Consider the following 17,196-nt stretch of genomic DNA (forward strand, 5'->3'; position numbering starts at 1 on the left):
CTAAGTGCCTCTTACATGCGTGATTATTAAAACCCAGACCTGACTGTTTTAATGGCCACAGGAATTTCATTTCCCGCTCGGTTTAAGACACCAAGCGGCGGCCTGTGGATGTAATGAGCCTTCGTTGTGGTATCTAATTTCCCATTACGATAAAGGTGCATGTGAGTGTGTGCGCGTGTCTGTAAGCACACCGGATAGGCCTATCTCTCAAATATTAAAAATGAGGCTTTAAATTGGACACGGCGTATGAGAGAGCTTGCTGTTACCTCTCAAGTGCATCACACATCAAAGGCTGTCAGACAGCTCAATAAACGTAATGAATGTTCAGCACCCCCGTCTCGGATCTGAGGTGGTACGTTCTACTGTTTTAGCATTAAAATAGTCTTTTAAAAATGATGCACACAGGATATTAACCCTGTAAAGCCTGACATGTGAAATAATGGTCAGGAAAATCTAAATGGAATAGTTTAATGAAACCTTTAGATAAGAGTCTGCACACGTGTTTTTGTTGATGCTTTAATCAGACTTTTATGAATATGGAGGTCATATAGATACTTTAAGGAAGAAAAAACACCTCAGTTTTATTCAGTGGAACAAACTCAGTGAAAATATTCAATTTGTTGCTGATATTTATATAGCCAAATGTGAAGATGAAATTAGCTTGTAATGTAAACCAGTGAGATTTTTATAATAGAATAGCTGGCTACTTCCATAAAATGTTTATAAATATCAATTGTCATTCTATATCTCCAATAATACAACTGTCTGTATGATATTTAAATGCTTAGTTTTATGATCAAAGCTCATAAAATGCATATGTTTCAATGCTATACAATGAAGATTAAGAGATCAAATGCCAGATGTTGTAGACTGTAGACAACAGGAATTTCAGCGAAGTTTTGATCATACTGAGGCTGCAGAAATTTGCATATTAAATATAATATAGTAGGCTTTATAGGGATATCTAATTACCCTCCAAAACACAGAGATGCCTATTTGTGTGTGTGTTTTACTGTGGTAAATGAAGTTGATATTTCCAGCATGTCGTGTTGCGTTTTAGGTACACTTCTCCCGCCTCACTAATTTATGTTTTAAAAACATTACCTCTTGACACAGCTGCCGACTTTATCACACCCCATGGCCAGCATACAGTTTGGGACATTTGTGTGTGTGTGTGGAAACGAAAGGGAAGTATCTGTGATTACCAAAGCCCCTATCATAAACCCCTCCTTTCAACGTCCCCCTGAGGTGGCACATTCCAACGGTCGACTGTGTGCTGCGCGGTGCCTGAGGCCACACTTCAGGAGAGACTTCTCAACCCCAAAAATCAGTGGTGTGAATACAATCCAGCACTTCCCACCTATGTTTTTGAGGAAAAAAAACACATTCCCCCTTGGCCCCTATAAGTCTCACGGTTTGAATAGCGCATTGTGCTGCAGACTACTGGTTCTGTTTTTGGCCGGCCTGTGTTATTGCGCCCGAGTCACGTCTTGTCATTCCCGCTGTCAAAGCAATTAACTTCATGTTAACCAGAGAACACAATCTATCTGTTTCGCACCCGACCTTCCGGCGCAACGGGTCCCGCCACTTACACGAATGTGTTTCATATCCAAAACATAAATTATGCTTGTACTAACTGATCCTCCTTAGAAGACTTTTTAGGCTCTTAATGATGAATTGAAGATGTGTGATGTTGCAATAAAGTGGCGCATATTGCATTTAAACAATCAATATGTGGTAGCTGTGTGTTCCACACGGTTGTTCTTCAAATATAAAGACTAAATTATTCAGCATGTAGGTGGAAGTTTTGGGATCTCAGCCAATTTTGTTTTCACTTGGATGTGTGTGTGCTTGGAGATGAAACATAGGCCCCTCGTCATGCATTCGGGCCCCAGGGCCGGCAGGGGACACGGCGGGTGAGACTGCACAGACAGGGCCAAGATGATGGGGTACTAATTCAACACAACGAACTACTGAAATAGACAGCAGAAACACACTCTTTCTCTTTGACCCTGGCGAATAAATAAATAATTAGGAACCAGGGAGCCAGGGACCGAGTGTAAGGGTAAACACGGCGCAGGCGCAATGGACTAAGCCAGGGCACCTCAGAGGAGGGGGGCGCACTGACCCCGTCCACATAAAGCTGTGATTTATGGCACGCAGGGCACAGCAGCGGGGATGCAGTACCTCTCTCACAGAACCAAATTACTGAGGTGGAGATTAACACACGTGCTACGGGCCTACCTCCAGATCCGAGGAAATTTTTTATTTACATTTTTCCACTTTCATTTCCTCCCTTCTCTTTTAATGGTAATTGGTTGGTGTTAGGAAAGAGAGCTCTCAAAGCCCCTCAAGAGTATTTTATTTAGGGATACAGATGGAGAAGAGTGGCACTTTTGTGTGCCACACATGCAATATTTTTTTAAATGCCAAAATATGCAGAATTGCACTAACAGACGTGCCACACTTAATAAATCATCTTGTCATTTTGATGTTTTGATATTATTTGTTTGTGTTTTTTCTCCTTTATTATTTTGGTTTTGTTGCAAAAGAAAAATGCTGGGGGAAAAAAGTAGAAACAATATTTGCATCCATGTTGGTTTCACATTTGAAAAACATTTTTACCACAAAAAAATGATTAATTGATTTTGAAAGTTCAAATGGTGTAAGCCATCATGTACTTAAATAAATGCTAATTACTAAGTAACCTTTTTTTTGCAACTCAAATGCATGTGAGTGTGAACATAATTAAGTTTTCAGATGATTTTTGTTTTCAAAATATAAGTTTGCTCCATTTGAAATGGCCAGAGCCTTTTCCAAAAAGTGATATTACTAAAAACATAATGACTTTGACATGCAGTCAAAGGGCTCTTCTCTGTGTCGTTTTTCTTGTCACGTGATGTTCAGCATGGATTGCAGCGTGGGTTGGATGATTCACATTTTACTTTGGTGGAAAAATGAGTTTGGTTTACTTTTAAGCAAAGTCACTTAAGAACAAATGATTATGACAAACTAATGTCAGTTATTGTTTATTTCAAGAATTTCAGCCTTTTTCTTTTTCCTTTTTTTCCAGTGTTTGTACTTAACCTCAAAAAAAAAAAAATCACAAAAAAAAAAAAAACATTATATATATATATTTTTTTTTTTTTTTTTTTTTTTTTTAAATTCAGAATCCGAAAACATGTTCATCATAGACTGTGTATAAAATTGTCCAGATGATGTATATCCCCTTATTAATGTTGTTGATGATGACATTGTTCTTATATCTGTCTATTTGAAATGTAAAGCTATTGCCACGTTTTTAAGAAAATGTTATAGCTGTTTTCATTAGATTTTCAAGCTATTATAGGCAGACAAAAGATGACTAAGTGGTAAGGAGTCTCAGCCCCGGGCTCTAAATTGGTCTGTTGGAGCAGTTTTAAATGAGTTTTGGTTGAGCCCATTGATTGAGTGGCCCCGCACTTTAAATTAATAGCTGGTTGTGGAGTCCAGCGTCTGCAGGGAGGCGCGGTGCAGGCTTAATGCAGCTTTTCGCTCCTGTCAATGGGAGGTCTATCTCGATGAATGGTTGAACTATTTCATGTGGATTTGGCTGCGATATTTTCCTTTTCTTCCCCCCCTTTCCCGTTAGGATGTGCTGGAATGCATCTCGTACACAGTGTTTCCATTAGAGCGCGACTCCAGGGCCGAGGAAGACCGCGGGGAGCAGCTCCTTCCCGGCGTCAGTTTCTCGCCCATCTGGGATTCCCCTCCGCACAACTTTAGCTAACGGCTTAATGCGCGCGGTCCAGCGCTAGTTCTCTGCAAATAAACAAACCCGAGCTGCGGCGCTGCCTGCCAAACTATTGCGTCTTGAAGAGAGGAACGGGGAACGCGTAGCTGCATCCAAACTTTAGCATAGGCCTACTGGTTTTATGTAGCGAAACAAAATACAAGATGCAGCTTTAAAGTGCTTCAAAACAAACAAACAAATAAAACAAGCGTGACCAAGAACTTTTTGAAACAACTTCAAAGCGCCTTCTCAAAAAAATAAATAAATAAAAAGATTTAATTTTAATTTGTTATTCTGTTCAAACAGTTCATAAAACGCCAAACATTTGATAATCCTCCGATCATAACATGTTTTGTAGTTATTAATTGTTAGGCTGTGGGTGAATGAGGTGACTCGCGTTTTCCTAATCTATTAGGTTAATTAAAAACACATTAAAATGAAGCAATTCAGTGACGTCAATAAAACTTTTATTTGATGGACTTTTGTATTAAATGTGATTTTAATATTCATGTTGTGGGTACAGTTAGGTGGTGTAACTCTCCGATGATTGTAAAAAGGAGGGGGAAATGTTTCATTTAAAAATATTTTGAAAGAAAAAAAGTAATGTTGGCAAGCTTGGTAATCATTTATTATTTATTTTTAAATAATCAGTAGGCCTATAGTAATTCTGTTTAAAATGTTATTAATAGCTATGTGAAAAAAAGCGTAAACAAACATGCAGGAAGTCATTTTTTGTCATGTGACCAAAAAAAAAAAAACATGAAATAAAGAGGACCTCTTCGCACCCTTGAGAACCTCTGTCAAGTAAGTCATGTCATTTTTTATGTTGACTAGTATTAAGGCTATCACATATATTCTTATTATGAAACATGAAAGTGTTGTCAAGTTTAAGAAATTGAGAAAAGCTAGGCTAATCATGCCCTAAAATAAAGTAAAATGCTATTTGTAATGAATGTTTTTAACAAAAAATGTTTGAAAACTTTTTGAAAGTATAGCCTAATAATTTAGAAAATATTAGTTGTTTTTTTTACTTGTTACACCACCACATTTACAGAGTCAAAGACTACATGGCACGTGTTTTAACCTTGATTGTTTTAAAGGATTTCTCCCAAGAATCATCTCTGATGTCTGTAGCAGTTTGTCATAGATCCATGTGCAGTCAGCTGTAACGTAGTTTAAACAAACACCCAAACAAAAAAAACTCTACTAGATCTACTATCTAAATGATAGTGCTTTTATTTAATAAATTCATTATAAGCTCGGATTAAATTCCGTTTTATTGAATTCAATCATGGTTAAGCGTCGAGTTGCATTGTATGTCGTTTGGGCGATTTTCTATTTGGAGGCAATACAACTGAATCTTTCATGTTCCATCTAGCAATTTGACGCCTTAATGTGTACGGCGTTGTGTGCAGCAATTTCGCAGCCGTGAAAAGAAATGACTCCCGGTCTCGGTAGCTCCACAGCTCCGCGCTTGACTGATGCGCTTCCCTCCAGAGAGAGAGAGAGCGCGCGCGCGAGAGCGAGCGAGAGGCGGCCAGTTCTCTAAATAATACAGTCTCTAGACTCCTCGAATCTATCGAATTAAACATTTGTGCCCATTCAAATACTGCCTGCAGGTTTTTCCTACACATACGATATTAAACAACGTGTCACCAATGCCAAAAAATGCAACTTCATTCCTGCGGAAAAGGAAAGTTTTCCTCCCGTTTCCAAACCCGGCTCACTACGCCATCTACCGGAGAAGCGCTGGGTGACGCTCCAAGAGTTGCCCCTGCCCCGTGGCTCTCTTACCCCGTGTTACCCCAGGCTTGGTACAGATACCACCGGCCCTTTTGTTTATCCCTCCTTTTTTGAACAGTTCAGCTGAGGAGCCTCTATCACCAGCCTCCATCAGACCCCGGCGAGGCCAGGCAATCACTTTCCCAGATTACTTGTATTTAATACACAATGCATCATAAACCAAATCCCTCATCCTGACAGGGAGAAAATAGAACAGCTCATAGCTTGAGCTTTCCCAATTTATGGCTAAATTAAAAAGGCTTCCAACAATGGACAAGTCGAGGAATGGCAGGAAATCGATGCGCGGCGGACCGGGGTCTCTTTGCGGTTCTCAAGGAGCGCGGGTGTATGGGAATCTCTGGCGAGGGCCGTCGTATTTACACATGATTTTTCCTGTCCTTCCTCCGCTTCTGCCCTGCGATTTCATTAACAATGGACATTATCTAGACCTTGAGTTCAATGTCAAAGATAGGCCAGGGAGACATATTCATCTTCATCAGAGTCATTAGAGTCCCGTCAATGGATTGCGCTTCTTTAATGCGCTGGACTCCAAAAGTCTCACTCTTAAAAATAAGTGTCTAATGCGATATGACATCGTTCAAGTTCTAAAGTTCTTTAGAAACTAAAAACAGTGTTAGCTAATTGCTAAACCACTTGAAAAATCTAGTTGACCAAATAATGCAAAAAAAAAACAAAAAAAACAAGTGAGTCTAAAGTAACCACCTAATGTCTGTTTGCAGAGAAGTTTTCTTTCTCATAAAAAAGTTGAAGTTGGTGATTTAAAAAATAATAATCTGTTTTGTGAAAAAATGCATTTTGATTTGTGGGTGTGTGAAGAGATGGGAGAGAATTTATTTTGTCAATCGTGTTCAGTCGTGGGCTAGTAGGAGCAGGTGTATTGTGCACGTGGGGAAAATAATAAAAAAAGGAATTATTTGAAAAGTTAAAGTAGCTCTGTTGGTGTTTACTAAAGCTGAACGTAAATGTTAGTTCTTAAATTAGTCGTAATGTTAATTGCACGTCATTTAGTCTTAAATAAAACAATCTAACAGAGTTAAGTGCACTTTCACTTGAACGAGCCTCCCTCGTTTTCGCGAGTGAAGCAAGCGGGGAGGGAAAACGCCACTGATTTCGTGATTACTGGATGGCTTCATCAAAGCGGGGAAATTCGGGTCTATCCACGAGCAGCCCCGTCCCGACCTCGCGCTGACCTCGCCTCTCCGCGAGCGTGGGGGAGCCTCGCGCAACTTCCGACCGGTGGACACGCGAGACAGGTCCCCCCCCCTCCTCCTCCTCCTCCTCAGCGCATCTCCCTCGCATGGGACAAGAGAGGATCCACTGGAACGGGACAGACAGAGACACTCCTACACGTTCAGATAACTGAAGGTGGACGATCCTCGTTTCATTTTCACACTCTTTCATTCGCGATCCGATGCCCCGAAGAGGGACAGTGAATAAATCCGCCAGTCACACAGACCGACACCTGGGGACTTTAAGCCACACGATTCGCGGAGGAACGGACTGAAGTTGGACAAAGTTTTTGTCCGCGGGGAAATTTAGCGTGTCGTCCGCTTGATAAGAGCAAAACGAGAGGAGAGAGACAGCTATTTTTTTTTCTTCAGCAAGAGACACGGGATAGGCTACATGCCGCGAAACAGCGTTCGCGTAAGAGCTTCATTTGAGGCTGTTGTGAGTTTTTTTGGTGTCCTTTCATTGAGTCATTCCTCCCAGTGAGATTTCCGTGGAGCTCTTAAGGTAGGCGGTTTGTGTTCTTATATTAACGTTTCTCTCTGACAAGCCGCGAATTAATGGTCAAATAAAAGTCCATTCATCCTTCACCTTTGAACTTGTTTAATTGTATCAAAATGAAGGGCTTTGGTTTTTTTGCGCTGAAGCGTAACGCTCGAATGCATTGTGCGTCGCTAACATCTCCAGCTTTTTATTTATTTTTTATTTGAATATAGATTTTGTACTTATGTAGTATTTTGGCTTTTTTTTCCTCAGTAACTTTTTATTGCCTTTTATTTACTTTTCCTTTGAAACGTATTTTCTGAGCGATATTTCGCGTTTTGTTTTTGTTTTATACAATTGTGTGCATCGTTTTCCAAATGAAACTAATTTTATTCAATGAAAGCAGCAGATGGGTTCTCATCACAAGACTAAAGAAAATAAAACTGAAAGTTATTACAGCTGACAAATGTTTCTAGTTTTACGAGTTTAGTTTGAAGTAATAAAACATTTTTTTTCTTTTTCCACAAAAACACATGGTTTTAACAATATCTTTCTAGACCATTGTAATACACTTTCTTTTGCTAAATGTCCTGTTTAATTTCTGACATTTTGTTTTTATCCATTTATTTTAACACCGTTTATTTGTTTTATATTTCTTTTAAAAAAAGAGAGAGATGGGTTGTTTGGGAGGGGTTGAGTCTGCGCGCGGTGGATTTATTTGGCGTCAAACTACATAAACTCAAAGCCTAAAAGAAATGTTTAGTTTGCACTTAAAGGCAACTATCCCGTTTTTTATTCGTTAATAAAGTGTTCATATTTGTTTCGCATCACGGATAGAGCGAGAGAGAAAGTTTGTACGGACTGTAACAGTAGTTTGGCAGCTCTGTGAAAGATAAACTCGTTATTTTTGTTTCGAGAGTTTTGGCAGAAAATGCAGTAATGTGAAGACTGTTACTGGGCAGACGTGAAAGTCTGTCTTTGTTAAACATTTATTGTCTTTGCAAAATCATTTGGTTTGCACGCAAATCTGAAATGTAGAACCTTTTAAAGCATTTCCTTTTTATGTTCAAATTTGTATTTTAAATATATTGTAAAACCTTTAAATTGTTTGCTGTGGATATTTGCAAAAAACTAGATAACTACCAACTAGGTATTAAAATGTATAAATTATATTTTTATTTCTAAGGCCTGTTTCACAAAATACTTTACCAAATGCAAAAAAAATTTTTTTTAAATAAATAAATCTTTGTGATGTTGATGTGTAAAACTTACTTGAACAGATGCAAGTGATCTGAGCCACTATGATGTTTAAGATGAAGTTAAGAATGTTTTGTTTGTGCCATTCGCTTGATGAATAAAAAGCAAAGGTGAGGAGTCTGTGAGAAAGGGTGAGAAGTGAAGTGTGTGAAGATGATGTTGTCAGAGTGTGTGTAAGTGTCCTAGAGAAAGTGTGTGTGTGTGTGTGTGTGTGTGTGTGTCATAAGTTAGACTTATCTGTATCGCCGTTTTCTAAGCCTCAGTGGGTGGCATGAGATTTTAGTCACTGCACAGTAATCTGTTAAAGTTCAAGATCAAAGACTGATCTGTCTCTCTCTCTCTCTCTCTCTCTCTCTCTCTCTCTCTCTCTCTCTCTCTCTCTCTTCTCTTTCTCTCTCAGGGCGAGCGGACAGGTTTGGATGGGAGCGTGTGTGATAGCAGGAGCTGGCTAAGGCACGTTCAGATCTCTCCATCCACCCACCAACACAACCTCACAGCCTGCCAGATACATGAGCAGGTACGTGGAGAACACACACACACACAAACACACACTCAAAGCACCTGCATGGCCAACATAATGAAGTGTTTAAAGGTGTTTCTGCTATCTTTAATAGCAGATTCCTTCTGCATTTTCATTCTCGTTCGATGTGTGTGTGTCAATGTGTTTTTGTGTTTTGGTCTTTTGTATCTTGGCTGCAGCGTGAAGGACCACAGGCCAAGATCACACACACACACCCACACATACTCTCTCGGTCAAGCATGATGATAATCACACATTTTGTATCTTTGCATTCAGATATGAGGGACGACAAATTCCTGAATCCTTATGGAGTGAAAGACAGTTAGAAAGGGACTAAAAGAGAGAGAGAAGACAGAGAATGAGTCATTTCCATAAATTCACAGCTTTTATTCACAGTATTTTACACACCACAAAATTTGACTGTTTCCTTTTTATTTTTTATTTTCTTCCTTAAAAGGTTAAACCTTAGGGAAGTCGGAAGTCTTAGGAATTGTGGGTGGGGGGGGGGGGGGTGCGTGTACAGTGCTCTCTCCACCTACAATACCACGACTTAGGTGCCCTTGAGAAAGGCATCGAACCCCCAACTGCTCCCCGGGCGCCGCAGCATAAATGGCTGCCCACTGCTCTGGGTGTGTGTTCACAGTGTGTGTGTGTTCACTGCTCTGTGTGTGTGCACTTTGGATGGGTTAAATGCAGAGCACAAATTCTGAGTATGGGTCACCATACTTGGCTGAATGTCACTTCACATTCACATTCACATTCATTTCTGTGAGGTTAGTTTGTCATTTTTTTGTGTGTGTCTAAAATGCAACTTTTAAAGTTTCAAGTCCATATTTGAAAAAATGGATTCACTGAGTTATACTGAACCGAGTTCGACTATATTCAGTTATATTGTAAACTGAGTTGAGTTGGTTTGATTTGAACTGAGATTAAATTGAGTTGAGTTGTACAGGATTAAACTGAATTAAATAAAGTTATGTCAAATCTGAATTCAACTCAGTTAAACTTGAGTTGGACTGAAATAAATTAAAATGAGGCAAACTGAGTTAAACTAGATTAAATTAAGATTAGTTCAAGCAAATTAGACTGGACTGGAGTAAACGGAGATTAGTATAGATGGACTGGATTTAATCCTGAATGCATTGATCTGGACTAGAGACAAGTGGATTTAAATGGAGTTTAGCTGGGTTGGATTGGGTTGAGTTGAAGTTTTGTTGTGCTTTCTTGAACCACTACACAGCACAGCAAGCTAAATCTAACAAAACAATAATCTTGCGATCAGTTCATGCCATCAGGATTATTTTGGAGATATCACACCCTTCTTGAACATCCAAATCACACAGTGAGATATTCAGCGATTATGAAATGAATTTACCCTTTGCCTGTCTACAGATAACAAAGAACTCTCAAAGCACCAGTCGGCCTTTTCAAGTGAAATGACGTATGCTGAGGATTCATTCACATGTTAAACAGGCCAATTGTATTTTCCATATTCAACTTTGCAAAATAAGATCCACTAGAAGAATCAAATCAAAACGTCTCTCAATCTGAAATGTGTTTCTGAATGATGAGAAAGCAAGCAAGACAATGTGATGGCTGGGAGGTCTAGATTTTCCAAATATTTGACTTTTCTAAAGGTTTTCATAAAGAGAAACTAGAAAGAGAGGAAGAGAACCGGTTAAGACACAGCGTTATGATATGGGCCATAATTGTTAAAGTATGACACCTTGTCATAACAAAGAGTTGTGCTTAGACTTTATGGCTTCCGGCATCCCACATGTTTTTATAATCACGCTGTTCCTCCTTATAGCGACAAAACCTGGAGAGAGAGATACAAAAGACTGACCGTTATCAGTTTTCATAAAGAATAGATTTTGGCTACGTGGAGGTGAAGGAATGTGCTCTTCTTTTCCGATCCCACTCTTTTTTTCACGTACAGCTTTCCTTTATTCTTTAAGATGTTATCTGTGTAAAATAACAAAATTGTTGGATGAATCTGAATCTTGTTACTGTTTACTGCTTAGATAGTTCTTTAAAATTGAAGAGGAAAATCAGCATGAAACAAAATGCTAGATTCATAATTTCAGTTAAGATATTTAACACTAAAATATTCTTAGCTGAAGTGTTACCTAGAACAATTAACAGGAAGAAAATCCACGGCTGGACAGATATTGATTGACTTGGACACAAGGAACGTTGATTGTCCGATTATTCCAGTTTATCACTCATCACCTTTTCACTGGACCTGGGGAAGGGGAAAAGGGGGAGTGTGAGGTGTTGGTCGGTGTGAGAGTGTTTTTCATTCCTACAGTGCTGAACGAAGGATCTAATGGACCTGTTTATCAGGACATCAGTCGACTAACATCCGTTTCTCATAGACACTTACACAATAGAGTCGAGCTATGTGAGTCTGTGTGTGCGTGATGCTTGTATATGAAGTGACCTCTCTTACTTGGAGAGGAAAGTGTTGCGCTGTTTGCTTCAGTAATCACTGAAGTCAAGGTAACGATTATCTAGTGCACTTCTCAGTGCCCTCAAAGTCAAGTGCAAGTGTCTGTGTATCTTAAAGTCTTAGAAAGATAAGCCGTGATGATAAATGTTGAAGGATTCGTCTTCTGTGGTTCAGTGTGGGTCAAAATTAGTCATATTAGTGTCATATTCTTTCTCTATGAGGTCTAGTAATGGCCTGCTTTGTTGACTGTGTGATTAACTCAGCTGACTCAATCTATTACTATAAGCACTGAAAGTTTACAACCTTTACTTACCAGTTAACCTGAAACTGCCAGACATCCTAACCCAGACACACTCAAGCGTTTACCTAGCTGTCCAATGAGGACATACTGTAAAAATTATTATTTATTTATTTTTATTGTTATTAATTTATTTTTTGAAACTTTGAAACACGTGTGTGTGTGTGTGTGTGTGTGTGTGTTTGTAATTTCTTAATTTATTTATTTGCTTTTTTAATTTACTGTTTATTGTATTATATTGTATTTTATTATATTAAATTACATTTTATAATTACATGTTTCTATATGTATTCATATGCATATACTTCATTTCATTTTACCTTTGGGAGAATCCAGGGAGTGAATGAGTGAGTGAATATTTTTTATTTTATTTTTATAAACTCAGCTATTTATTATTTTATTTAGTAATTTTATTTTATTTTAGAACACATTTATTTATTTTTATCTTTGGGAATGTCCATGGATTTATTTCGTTTATTTACTACATATTTTTAATACATTTTTGTATTCTTTTACACTGTAGGTAGATATTAATATTTGTATAATTTTATTTAGCTTTTTTAAACATCCAGAGTGAATTTTCCAGATCTAGCTAACTTCTGTAGTCAATTTGATCAAGCTGTAGTAACTTTTGTATTACTCGTCCTGATATATAACAATTTGTTGTGGTTACCCCTCAAAGGTCCTCCCAATAATACACATTCATCCTCAGAACAGTGTGTGTGAGCATGTGCACACAGCCAAACACACACCCTTCTATGGCATCTGAAAAGACTCGCAGGTTGGCACTCACCCTTGGCACTGAAGAACCAGAGCACAGCCCAGGATGGGTTGCCAGGAGTGATGCCCAGTAAACTCCCCTGATCTCTGAGCTTGGCTGGCCCACTGTGTCCCCGGCCAACACGTTGTATGAGTGTGTGTGCCCGTATCATTCACCCCACGGCCCCTCACACAGCATTTGAACAGCTTTGCCTTTGTTATGTACTCACAATATTATGGTGGCCCTTTGCTCCCTGTCTTTGTGCGTGAGTGTGTGCAATAAAAACACACACACAGTCACAGAAAGAGGGTCGGCTGTAACATTACAAGTACAAGATATCAGAGATCTGCAGGAAGGCACCAGAAGGGGTAGACAGGCCGTGAAAGTGTGTGAGAGAGACTCCGTTCTCATGTTGTCTTGAGGGTCCTGCTAGTTCCCTGTATTCTCCTGTTAAACAATAGAGCAGGACTCGGTCCCTCCGTGTCCCCTGCGGCCTGCTGGGTCTTGTACACACACACACACATAATGACCATGGCGTTTCCAAGGGGTCTCCACCTCTCTGTTGCCTTTATCATATTATCAAGAGTTTTTGTGCGTGTCTGTCTAATTGTGTGACATTCCTAATAAGAATGCTCAAATGTCACCACCAGACTGAACAGGAAAAGAGCCGTCTAATGCCTTCAAGGCTTGCCAAAAATAACACCATCCAAATAACACAACTGTTTCTCCCACTACCTATTGTGTTCACGCAGGAAGTGTGTGTGTGTCAAACTGATAGGTCTCCATTCGGATTCTTTAACTCCGTCTCTTTCAAACACACACACACGCTCGAGCTCAGGTTCCCATCATTGTTTGTCCATCAAAATGTATTGTCATTTGAAATCATTTTTTTCTTTTTCACATGCTCTGTGAGAGTTTCATGACTGTTCCACCATTTGGAAAATAAAATAAATAGTATCAAATAGAAAGGAATTGTTATAAAAGAAAATACTGCACTGACACTAAAATCTGATTTGTTAGTAATGTGAAGTTTATCAGGTTTTTTTGTTTATTAAATAGTCATTCATCTGAAATGTTATATTTATATAAAAGTAAAAAGTTTTAGAATAGTTTAAAGTTTAAATAGAAACTTTGTTAACATTATTATTTAATTTACTGATCAAGTTAATGTGTCCTTGCTGAATATCTTTTCTTTAAAAAAAAAACATTAAATAGTAGTGTATCAGTATTCTGTCCCTTGTTAAACATCTGTCTTTCTCTCTAGATCTTTTACCGTGTGGTCCGAGAGGTCCAGCCAGGTGAAGAACTCTTACTGTTCATGAAGGCTGAGGATTTTTCATGTGAGACCATGGCTCCAGACATACACGGTAAGATTGCACTCAGACGCACATAAACACACACAAACTCGCTCGCTTGCTAACTCACTCATTCTGTTGTCCTGCAGAGGAGCGTCAATACCGTTGTGAGGACTGTGACCTGAACTTTGAGTCTGGTTCAGAGCTTTTGGACCATCAGAAGCATGCGTGTGGTACCCCACCGTCCTCTGGCTTCAAGCTGTCTAAGCAGGGTCTGGCCAGCGCCGTGGACGATCCTGATCTTGACCCGCTGCACTTACACACTCACCCCCTGAACTTACCCCGCTCCCCACAGGAGTGTAAGGAGTGTGAGCAGGTCTTTCCTGATGCCCAGAGGTTAGAACATTGCTGTTTTGTTTTGTTTTGTTTTGTTTTTTGTTTTGTTTTGTTTTGTTTTGGTTTGGTTTGGTTTGTTTTGTTTTGTTGTTTTGTTTTTTGTTTTGAAACTGCTTTTTTATTCTTGCTTTATTTTATTTTAAAACACTGCATTTTGTTTTATTTTATTTTAAAACTGCTATTTTTTTTTTTTTTTTTTGGTTTACAACACTGCTGTTTTATTTCACTTTATTTTATTTTAAAACTGCTGTTTTGTTTCATTTTATTTCAAAACTACTATTTTATTTTATTTTATTTCATGCTTCTACCAAAACACACTAAAAACTGATAATTCTCTTTCTTTTTCTGTCTGCTCCAGTCTGGACACTCACTCATTGTCTCACTCCGATGAGAGGGAATATAAATGTGATCAGTGTCCGAAGGCATTCAACTGGAAATCAAACCTGATTCGCCACCAGATGTCACATGACAGCGGCAAGCATTATGAATGTGAAAACTGCTCAAAGGTAGAGTCCAGACATTAGAAAAGACGTGTGCAAAAACAGGCATCTTTTACCGGAACACACCTTCTGTTATCACAAACTCGACAATAATTCCACCATATAAAAATGCATGTTTTAAATGCAATTAATAAAAAGCAACTAACTATATAATCATATATAGTGTGGATAGCAAAATAAATAACCTTATCATACAAGTGGAGAACATTTTTATTTATTGTTTTTTTTCCTTTGTTTTATGTCGAGTCAGAACAAATTCATAAGCATGTATAGATGTCAGTGTTTGTTAAAAATAACGTTTTTGTTTACTTTTGTACAATAATCAGTTCTGGTACTTTTGATTGCCACTTTAATGTCCAATCAAAACCACTTGAGATCCACTCCAATAAGATTCCTGCTATCTATAGGCTGTGCATGTAAACTTTGTCCCTATATCTCTCTCTTTACCCAGCAGGTGTTCACAGACCCCAGTAACTTGCAGAGGCATATTCGCTCTCAGCATGTAGGGGCGAGAGCTCACGCCTGCCCCGACTGCGGCAAGACCTTCGCCACCTCCTCGGGCCTTAAACAACACAAACACATCCACTCTTCCGTCAAGCCCTTCATATGTAAGTCACTCAGACCCTTCATATGTAAGTCTGCATGCTTTCTACTCTGAACACCACACCACAGAGCTGGAGAGCTCCAGCATCCTTTTGAAATTCCCGCCAAATTAAAACATTTTGATTCTAGATGGGTGGCTGGTATTTAAAGAAAAGTATACCTTTAATGTGCTGTAACTTGCTTTGGATCCACCAAATGAATAAACATAAATAGATTTGAGTCTTCTAAATCTGTTTTTGAAAGACTGGTGGAGCTCTCCAGCTGGCCTGGGTTATCCAGCACTTATGTTCATTTCAAATCGGTCTATAATCCCTATCTTGCACGTTTTAAAGTCAACATGAAACAGCATTTGCAACCCATTTAACTCCTAAAATGTGACACATTTCACAGAAAACTGAATATTCAGGCAGAGAAAAGACTTTTGTGGTGACCTGGAATTTATTAGATTTGGAAAAGTGGCAGTCAGAGATTTTTATTTGTATAAATAGTTGCACTAATAAATCATGCACAAAAAGAACAGGAATATGTGTTGAGAAATAAAATAGGGTCATTTTTGATTTCATGTTGTCTTTAACATGAGGAACTGAGGAGCAATAACTGAAAATTATATTGATGTTAGTAGTATTATTAATATTAGTGTGTATTTTTTATTATTATTATTTGCGTCTAATTAATGTTAATATTAATTGATATTAATATTTAATTAATATATTAATACTTAATTTAAAAAACGTGTTATCCCGTTTTTATTTGCTATAACCTAAAACTGCTTTTTTTTACAGGCTGTTATGTTTGATATACTGTATTTATTGACTGTGCATGTTTGTGTTTGTAAGTGGGCTGTCTCTGTCCATGTGTACACTTCAGTTGTGGTGTGGTGTGTAATGATTTCCAACATCTTATTCTTGGTCAAATCTAGTAAATATTACTGACAATATAATACACTCCATACCAACATAATAATGTTCTTATAATCCTACCAGTCTTTTGGAACACTTACTTTACCCTACAGTGCATATCAGTACACCACCTCTGCACTCTCGATTTCAGTGCATGACCTCTGACCTCCAATCTCATATGAGAAGGACCTCAATTCTTAATCTCATCCTGCATAAAGAGTTCACATGCCCTTCATAACGATTTAAATGTCTAAAATCATACTGCGCCCTCTGAACTTTGCACGATTTAACTTCATGCATTGACCCTCGAAGTGCTGATCCCACACAGCTCGTGTAGACCCCCACCGCCACCACATATCAGACAGTAACTAGCTTGCTAACTCAGGCCATTCCAGGAAAATCACTACCACATGCAGGCCGACTCATACAGAGACTAACACACAGCCATTTACAGCAATCAGCATTTGAACAAGCACAGCTAACAACACTTAATGACCTCGCAACAACACACACACGCCAAACTACACCACACACATGCACTTTGATGCATACACAAGAAAATATACACTCTGTAACCAAGTGAGCCTTATTGAGTCTTACTTTTATCATTTGTTAACATACATTTCAATTCAATACTGAAAAGGGTTGATAAAATATAATTCCATCAAATTGTAATCAGTTTCAGCACTCTTAATTAGTCACTTATGAGGTTACATCTCAGTTAGGATGATCCTTTAGAAGGTTTTGAAACAAAGCCATAAACTCACTCGTGCCTTTGTTTGCATGTTCATATTCTTCATTCTGGACTTATTACTGAAACAAACATTGACAAAAATATTGATAATTATTCTAAACTAAAAGAGAAAATCTCCATTTTAAACAAACACTCATACACATTCATTTTACTACTGGCTGTTCACCACTGCGGAAT

The 17,196-nt window shown here is 38.4% G+C and overlaps 1 protein-coding gene across 15 annotated transcripts in view; it reads left to right on the top strand.

Annotated features, from left to right (window-relative positions):
* The window catches only part of mecom (MDS1 and EVI1 complex locus), a 176,024-nt gene that overhangs the window by 143,072 nt on the left and 15,756 nt on the right, over positions 1 to 17,196 (top strand). For 6 of the 15 annotated variants that reach the window (XM_059514026.1, XM_059514021.1, XM_059514018.1 and 3 more), the window contains exons 3-7: positions 8,943 to 9,059; positions 13,837 to 13,939; positions 14,017 to 14,263; positions 14,622 to 14,769; positions 15,215 to 15,395. In XM_059514026.1, the coding sequence (XP_059370009.1) occupies positions 13,891 to 13,939; positions 14,017 to 14,263; positions 14,622 to 14,769; positions 15,215 to 15,395 (625 nt within the window). In that variant the 5' untranslated portion in view covers positions 8,943 to 9,059; positions 13,837 to 13,890. Of the gene's footprint in view, positions 1 to 6,607; positions 7,310 to 8,942; positions 9,060 to 13,836; positions 13,940 to 14,016; positions 14,264 to 14,621; positions 14,770 to 15,214; positions 15,396 to 17,196 lie in introns of those variants that run through there. The other 9 variants (XM_059514023.1, XM_059514022.1, XM_059514017.1 and 6 more) reach the window with 4 other exon arrangements.

Source organism: Carassius carassius, chromosome 28 (assembly GCF_963082965.1).
Source record: "Carassius carassius chromosome 28, fCarCar2.1, whole genome shotgun sequence".
Classification (NCBI taxonomy): Eukaryota; Metazoa; Chordata; class Actinopteri; order Cypriniformes; family Cyprinidae; genus Carassius; species Carassius carassius.